We start from the raw sequence: 8,768 nt of genomic DNA, 5'->3' as shown, positions 1-8,768 counted from the left end.
TACTTTTATAAAAATAAATTAAACAATATTATTTTGGAATTATATTCTATAATAGTGTTTGTAATATGTATATATGATAAGTGTTACAATTTATAAATTATATCATTTATTATTATTAATATTTTTTATTTAAACAATTTATCATTTAGTTTAAATATATTTAAAACTTAAATATATATTTTAATATTAAATTAATAATTATATTTTATATAAAAAACATACTAAAGGAAATAACCACAAAAAAGAAATAATTCAATTATAAAAGATATATAAATTATTATTATGTTTTTATAAACTATGTATTAAAAGTAAATAGTTATATTCTATTTCTTATTTATTATATCATATTTATTCATCAACATCAAATTTATATGTATTACATCTATTTATTATTTACAAATGTACATATTAAATTATATAGATATTATTTCATAATTAAAAATAACTTAATTTTATAAAAAAAAAAGAAATACAAAACATTAAACAATAAATCTTTTTTAATTGTATAAAATTAAACAATTAGTTTTACTTATAAAATATTTTTATATTTCAATACATTTCATTTTTCCTTATATAAATGTGAGTTTTAATATAAAAATTAAATTCTTAGTTTCATTAATTAAAATACTATATATATTATTATAACCATGATTTTATTTCGACTATTTGTTTTATTAAGAAAAATAATTATATTTAATTTTCTCTCTCACACACAACTTATGTTGGTATCACTCTATCTTACTATTTTATCTCTCTTCCTCTTCCTCCTCTATATTATCTATCATTTTTTCTTCTGCATATATGTTTATGTTGTTATTGTTCTATACTGCTATTTATCTCTATCTAATGATTAAAAATAGTGTGACTTCCATTTGATAATCAAGATGAGAATAATGCATAGTTGAGGGAGTTTTTCCAACTATTTATAGTTTTCTAGTAGCATGCATAAACATGCTTAAACATATAATATGATACTCCAAATGTTTCATCACTTCTTCAAGTTCTATAATTCAAATATTGGTATGGATATATTTCCTCATTGTACATATTTTAAGTTGTCAATGTAAATCGTGCAAATTTGTCTAAAACATATGTATTGATCGTAGTATGATATTAAGTACTTAGAATGCCCAAAGATATAATAATATAACATGAGAACTTAACAACAAAATATAAGCCATCCTATAAGATCACAAGTGCATTTCTAGGACGAGAACTTAACAACAAAATATGAGCCATACTATCATATCACAAGTACATTGTAGGCAAAAATTAACGCATTCATATTGTTAATTTAGAACTATTTAACCTTATTGTCACTCATCTTCACCTTTACAACCATTATGACAATCGTGAAAAAGGTGTAGATGTAAGTTATTGAAATATGAGAAACAAAATGTTCGATATAGAAGTTCTAATGACCCGGGGAAGAAACTGGTTAATGGAAAGAATTTTTATCGATGTGCGTGCCGGAGTAAACCCTCATCCTAAGGAAGGAAACCCTCCTCGACTAAATGCTGCAGTTTACAGGGATAACCATCTCATTTTTCTTTTCCCACATCTTCCGTCGACTACAATGTCATTCTTACCGTTTTGGAGATGCATACTCTGTTCATTCAGATCGTCATGCCCCGCTTCGATAATCAAACTGGAATCCCCATCCTTTAGATCCCCACCGTTCTCATCACTTTCTTCGTCATCACCATCATCTGATATTACACCTCCTCTGAATGTCATTTCAGATCTCTTAACAAAAGAATGTGGGTTTTCTTCTTCGCAAATGGCAACTGTTATGAGAAGAAGACGCAAGCTATTGACGAAGAAATCCGACCACATTGCGAGAGAAGCCATTCAGTTCATGAAAGATTCTGGTATCACGGAAAACAAGCTTAAGGCTATCATTCTCAGAGACCCAGGTATTCTTACACTCAAACTGGATACTCAATGGAAGCCCAAAATGAAGTTTCTGCAAGAAATAGGCTTGGCTGCTCAAGACGTAGCACGTATTGTAATATACAGAACTAGATTGCTTAGTTTGAGCTTAGAAAACTGTCTAAGACCTAGAATTCTTCATCTTGAAACTCTATTTGGCTCAAAGGTTCTTTTATGCGAGGCTTTGAGACAGGCGCCCGTGCTTTTCACGAGTAATTTTGAGAAGCGGGTGAAACCTAAAGTGGAGTACTTGAAGAATAGGATAGGCATTTTGGAAGGTTCAAAAACTTTTTTGAGAGCCCTGTCCGTGGTTTTAAACCTCAGCTTGGAAGCCGTGGAAGTGAAGATTAAACATATGTCGAGTCTTGGTCTGGCAGAGGAGGAAATCATTCAAATGCTGAAGATGTGTCCTGAGCCACTTCTTCTTTCAACCAAGAAATTGAAGGAGAACGTTGATTTCTTGATACACACTGCAGGCCTTGGGCACAAAATTGTTTCTTCGAATCCAGTAATTTTGAACTTCAGCGTAGAGAAAAGGCTCAAACCTCGCTATGAAGTCTTTAAATCCCTGAAGAGAAGTCCACACGCCACGGGATTACCTACTCTGATTCATTTCTTTAGTCTAAGTGAGCGAGCATTCATCGCTAGGTTTAGCCAATATGATACTAAAGTCAAGTGTAACGACTTACAATCTCATAAAGCAGGAATTTTAGAACAGTGATGGAAGTTTCCAAATAAAATTAACCCAGGTATTTCTTTCTTCAAGGGTTGGAGTCTGGAAGGTGTTGAAGGCCGCTCGAACTCATCTCGGACAAGCTAATGTCTTGATTAAGAAGGAGAAAACGAGGGACTCCGCTGGATGAGGAAACGCGAATAGGAAGACAAAAGACAGGATTTGAAATCATGTGAATTCGCGTTGAAAACAGGGGAGTTCAATCTCTTACTTTCTGTATTGATTTTATCAGAACCGAGTCTGCAAGTTACATTTTTCTTCAGTCTAAAAAAATTGTAGAGCAAATGATCAGCGTTGCAAAGCTGCCCCATTGCAAATTTCCTCTGAGAATATCTAAACAAATCTACCCATGTTATATAAGGGCTCGATAGTAGTAGTATACTGTATTTGTTTATTTTCCCAGAAAAAAAGCTAATCTATTATTCCTATGTGGATATCTACATTATTTTAAGCTGTGTGATTCAATAGTTCAAGACCGCCTGGATTGGTTGCCCATTCAGTTGGGTCTGCATCAATTACTTTTTATATGGTTGATTGGCAATTCATATATCCTTACCAATGTAATTAAGTCTACTGATAATTGACTCATGTTCGGAATAATTCCGCTCTAGATCGATGCAAAATGAATGGTCATTAAATGCCGCACAGCTTCATTTGTAGTTTTCACAGTTCGGATATTCACTTACAGAGGAAGTTGACACACTTCTTCTGCATAGCTTGGACTTCAACAATAAGCTTGATATTCGAAGCGGTCTATTTTCATAAAGCCTAATTGCAACCCTCATATGCAAAGTGCACCTAGAGTTGATTCGATATTATGCTTAAAATGTGGCATTCACTGCAAACTAGTTAACCGTGGGTTTCTTAGTCAATGTGAAATTCTTCTTTTCACATATGTGTACGTTATCCCTGCTTGCAGCTAACAGTGTTACTTCGAATCTACATTATTCTCTATTTTTGCAGATCTATTGAGCAATCCTTAGCTTACGTCTATCTCTTTCTCTCTAGATGATAAATATTGGTCTCTTTGAAACTACTTGAGAAGATGTTTCATTTTGATAGAATAGCTTTAGTTCATTAATAACCTTAGATTTGTTTCATGCTTCGGCCTGTTTAAAATGGTTTTCCATGTTGCTGTGATTTGCATTGTTCAAGGGTCTTGCTGCATTTGACATGCCAGTAATTTATATATGCTTTTTCTCCTTAGAAGTTCTAGTCTAATTCTTGCAAACACATATGGTACATGTAACTAAGTGCCTTTTTTGTTTGGAATTCGCAACTCCTACACTTCATATTTTAAGTTTCACATTATTTGTTCATCTGGAAAGGATATGATCATATAAGACGGAGTTATATTCATGAGTTTTTACTTTTAAAACATTTATTTTGAAACAATGTGTTTTTAATCTACAATCTAGTAAAGGAAAGTGAATAGAACACAGTTGTTCCAAGATGAACATAATCCAAGTGTAGTCACCATCATTCACATTCATCACTTTCTTCATCATCACCATTTCATTTCACAGCCCCTTCAATATCATTTCAAGTCTTTTAGCAAAATAATTTTGAGTTTTCTTCTTCTCAAGTGACAACTATCATGAAAAGAAACCCACAACTGTTGAGGAGCAAACCTAGCCAAAATGCTAGAAAGATAATTGATCTCCTCAAAGTTTCTGGATTCGTTGAAAACGAGCTTAATGTTATCATTCTTCGATACCCAACTTTTCTTGAACTCACTGTTAAGCCCAAGCTAGAATTTCTGAAAAAAATTGGGTTACCTACTCAAGGCATAGCACATATTGAATTTTGCACACTTTGATTGCTTGGCTTGATCATTAAAAACTGTCACCCCTAGATTCCTCCATTTTGAACCCTTTTTGGCTCAAGGATCCATCTGTGCAATTATTTGAGAAAGTTGCCTCAGCTTTTGATGAGTACTTCCTTGAAGAATAGTATAGGCATTTTGGATGGTTCAGCAGCATTTGCATGATCCCTCAATGTGATTAAAGACCTTAGTTTTGGAACCTTTGAAGCGAACACTGAACATGTGGCGAGTCTCGGTCTGACAAAGGAAGAAATCGGTCAAATTCTTTAGTTACATCCTATAGCACTTCATATTTCAACCAAAAAGTTGGAGGGAAGCATTGATTTCTTGATTCACGCTGCGGATTGTTGCTTTGTATGCAACAATTTTGGGTTATAGCATTAAAAAAAAGGCTTAAACCCTGCAGTGAAGTCTTTAAATCTCTGAGGACAAGTCCACACTACAAGGATCTACCAAGTCCGGTTAGTTTTTTTGAGCAAGATTGCCTTAAATATATTTGCCAAAGAAAGCATTTTAGAGCTGTGATGGTTTCTTAAAAATAAAACTATCCTAGGTTTTTCATTCTTCAAGGGTTCTCCCTTTGTTGTAAGGGTTCAGTACTAGCGTTTGTGAATATGCATGATGTCTAAACTTTAAAGCACCGGAAACTATGGTAATCTGTCTTCCTGTGTGGATAATAGCATCACAGTTGGGTTTCGCTTACCTTTGATGACTATTTTACGAACTTTAGGGGTTCGTACCCATAGGCCCCATATCGGGTTCAGGTACGCACCAGTATGGGTATGTCTGTGGGTATCTGCTGAGTTTGTACAGGGTACTTGTTGGGTACATATATGCATATTTTTCTGATATCAATTGGCATTTGGCAATGATCAATGATCACCTGTCTAACTATGAAATAATTTAGTTTTAGACCTGTATATGTTTCTTTTATATATATATATATATATATATACCTAGGATACCAATTCGTCCCCTGCAGGCTAGGCTTCTGCATCCGATGCAGACGGATGCCCTGCGGATGCTGGCAGGAAGCCAGCCGCAGGCTCCCGGATGCATCTGGAAGCCAGTATCTGGCTTCCAGACGCATCATCCACAGGGCTTCCGGACGCATCCGAGAGCACCCATGGGCCCAGCGGCTGGAAAAGGAAAAAAAACAATAAAAAACGTTTTAAAACACTTAAGTTGGACAAGACTAAACGCTAATGTTGGACAAGCACATATTGATATATCATATGAATTTTGAAATATCTTGAATTTCGATAGAGGGTTAAGTATTATAGATCCATAGTCATACTATCAAATGATTTGTTTTTGTATATACACACACACACACACACACACACACACACACAGGTTTCCTCTCGCATCCGCATCCAAAAAAAAATCCCTGCATCCCGAAAATCCGCATTTGAATCGGTAACTTAGATATATACCCGAACCCCTAAAAAGATTTCACATACCAGGATCTTGTACCCACATCGGAGGATTAAATTTTTGCTCAAGACTACCTGGTTAGGTTGCATCGGTATGCGTACCCGCATACCCAAGTACTAGATACACATACCCCAAGTACCAGATACTTAGTGGAGAGCATCATAGCTAAGGACCTGGATTAAGATTTCTGGTTTCTTTTTGTTTGCATATCAGCTTGTTGTTTATCAAGCTTAATTCATACATGATCAGTTCGAAACCTTGATACAATACTGATTAACAGTAAACGTTATCAGTGTTAAAGTCAGAAATTTATCATTTGCAAGCATGCAATATATCATTGTTATATGATTTATGATCTTATCGTTCATGTTTAAAGTCTGCCTTCTCTGTTATGTATCTAAATATTTATCATATATTATTGTTATAAACATATTGTAAATCTGAAACAAAAAACAATACATTACATTTGCAAACTTTGTCATTATTATTGTTTTGATAAACCATTGTCATGATGCATACTTTTACATTTAGTAAAAAAATTTGATGTATCCAAGTACTCCCATCTCCTATTTTAAAAGATAGCCATCCCCGTACCCTAGGCACCTAAGTACTCCCATCCCCGTGCAACTTTGCTACCTGGACTTGTTGCCCATTCAGTTGTGCCAAACGATAAGGTCTGCATTACTTCTTTTTTACGCAGTTGAATGGCAAGTGATTTATCTATACTGATGTGCTTAAATTCTACTTACAAAATGGCTCTTGCTTGGATCATTCTGCACTAGAGTATATCAATGTGAACATTCATTAAATCTGTTTAACGTTATGTTCACTTTAGATCTCAGTTCACAATTTAGATAACTTTTATAGAGTAAATGGACAATTCGTTTCCTCTGCTAGTTTGTACTGTAACAGTTCACGTGATATTCGCACCAGTCTGTTATTGCGAAGTCCACTTGCAACTTTAGTGGGCAATTGCACTAAAAGACATCTTTTCATGGGTTTGTAGGCTAGTTTATATCCCTGGTTGCTGCCAATAGTATAATTTTATATATGGAATATTCTTTTTGTTTTTCCAAATCAGTTGCAAAAATGCCTTGAAGATCTATCTCTTGCTTTCTAGATGATTCATATTGTGCTGTCTGAAACTACTTTTGAAGATGCTTTCACTAATAAGATTACATTGGTTTCATGCTTCAAAATGTCTAATTTAGAAATGGTCGTAATGGTGCTGTGATTTTCAATGTTGAGAGGGTTTGCTGCATTGGTCATTCTCGTAAATTGTGTTCATTTATCGTTAGAAGCTCTATTCTTGTTCCTGCTTGCAAACAAATGAGCTCCATATAAGTTTCCTTTCTTGGTTGGACATTACAAACCCAGTGCTCGAGGCATTTCATCTCTCATATATTCTATACTGTACAATTGTGATTTATTTATCAAACCGGAATGGTGTGATCAGTTAATAGAGTTATATTCACTGGTTCTTATTTTTTAAATATTTCTGTGGAAAGAATTTGTTCCATCTACAATCTGATACTGAAAAGTCAATAGAACATAGTTGTTTTTTAAAGATAAATGCACCCCAAAATAAGATGGTTTTACCCTCTCACAGGATATGGATTGGTTGCAAATATAGGACATCATTTGTCTATTTGAAAAAAGTGAAGAAAACACAGTTGTTTCTAGATAAATTCACTCAAAATAAGATGGATTATTATTTGTGAAATTGGAAGGTGATGAATAAATGGGTGGAGCTACATATCTTTTTTTTTGAATTTTTGGAAAGTTTCTATTCACAATTGGGTAAATAAAAGTAATAGAACAAGGTTGTTTCAATATAAATGTACTTAAAATGAAGATGGATTTTCCTGTCTGAAGATTTAGTTTGATTGCAAATATAGAATCATATTTCCCAGAATGCTCATTCAAATGAAAAAAAACACAGCCAGTTGATTGTGTGTTTTGCAAATGAAGATTTAGTTTGATTGCAATGTAGAATTATATTTTTCAGACTGACAATAAAAACTACACACAATTGATTGTGTGCTTTGCAAATGAAGATTTAGTTTGATTGCAATATAAAGCCATATTCCCAGAATGCTCATTCAAATGAAAAAAAAAAATACACATACAATTGATTGTGTGCTTTGCAAATTAAGCTTCACTGAATTGTTGCTGGGGCTCGATAACAAATTTGTTATGGGGCACATCACAAATTATTGAAGTTAATTATGGTAAAATTTGTATAGAGAGTGAGAAGCAATTATCAAAGCACATATCATAGAACATGCCATATACACTCTACCTGGACAAAAGGTTCAGCTAGTGGATTATGAGTTATTATATGAATTTATGACAACTTTACGTGGCATCCATAATGTCTATATTGTTTTTCAATAATCAATTGTACCATTAAAGAGTTATCCATATAAAGAGAGCAATCTGCTTTCAATAGAAAATGTTAAAAAAATCCATCTTAATAAAAAGAAGCTGTAGGTAGTAGAATTGGGGGCAAAAGCAAAGCCAAAAAACACAATCGAAAGAGAGTGAATTCAGTAACTATTTATGCACATACAATTGTACAGTCAGATTGTATAACCTGTTTATATAAATAATTGTATAATATATTCAGATTGTGTACAACTGTTTATATAAATAATTGTATATTTGAAGAATAACAACTATATAGAATTTGAATTAGCATATTTTTGACACCATATGAGCACCAAAGGCTTACCATTCAAAATCGGTTACCTAACTATGACTTGAAGGGTGGATCAACTTTTGCTTGCTAAATTAAGATGATATTTACTGCACACCTCAAATGTATCAAGGATTATATAT

General features: G+C 33.5%; 1 protein-coding gene across 1 annotated transcript; it reads left to right on the top strand.

The window, feature by feature from the left end:
* Positions 1-1,416: 1,416 nt before the first annotated feature.
* On the top strand, positions 1,417-3,431 carry LOC149567165 (uncharacterized). The gene has a single exon (XM_089820350.1). It carries the CDS (start codon positions 1,418-1,420, stop codon positions 2,651-2,653), a length of 1,236 nt encoding a protein of 411 aa, XP_089676476.1. The 5' UTR covers position 1,417; the 3' UTR covers positions 2,654-3,431.
* The last annotated feature ends 5,337 nt before the right edge of the window (positions 3,432-8,768 follow it).

This window comes from Cupressus sempervirens, chromosome 3, assembly GCF_028749045.1.
Source record: "Cupressus sempervirens isolate cs-2001-9-10 chromosome 3, ASM2874904v1, whole genome shotgun sequence".
Classification (NCBI taxonomy): domain Eukaryota; kingdom Viridiplantae; phylum Streptophyta; class Pinopsida; order Cupressales; family Cupressaceae; genus Cupressus; species Cupressus sempervirens.
Note: the sequence above shows the minus strand (reverse complement) of the source record. Positions and strands in the feature narration are given on the sequence as shown.

Coding starts and splice junctions, on each gene's coding strand:
- LOC149567165 (XM_089820350.1), top strand. CDS start 1,418: ATGACCCGGGGAAGAAACTGGTTAATGGAAAGAATTTTTATCGATGTG.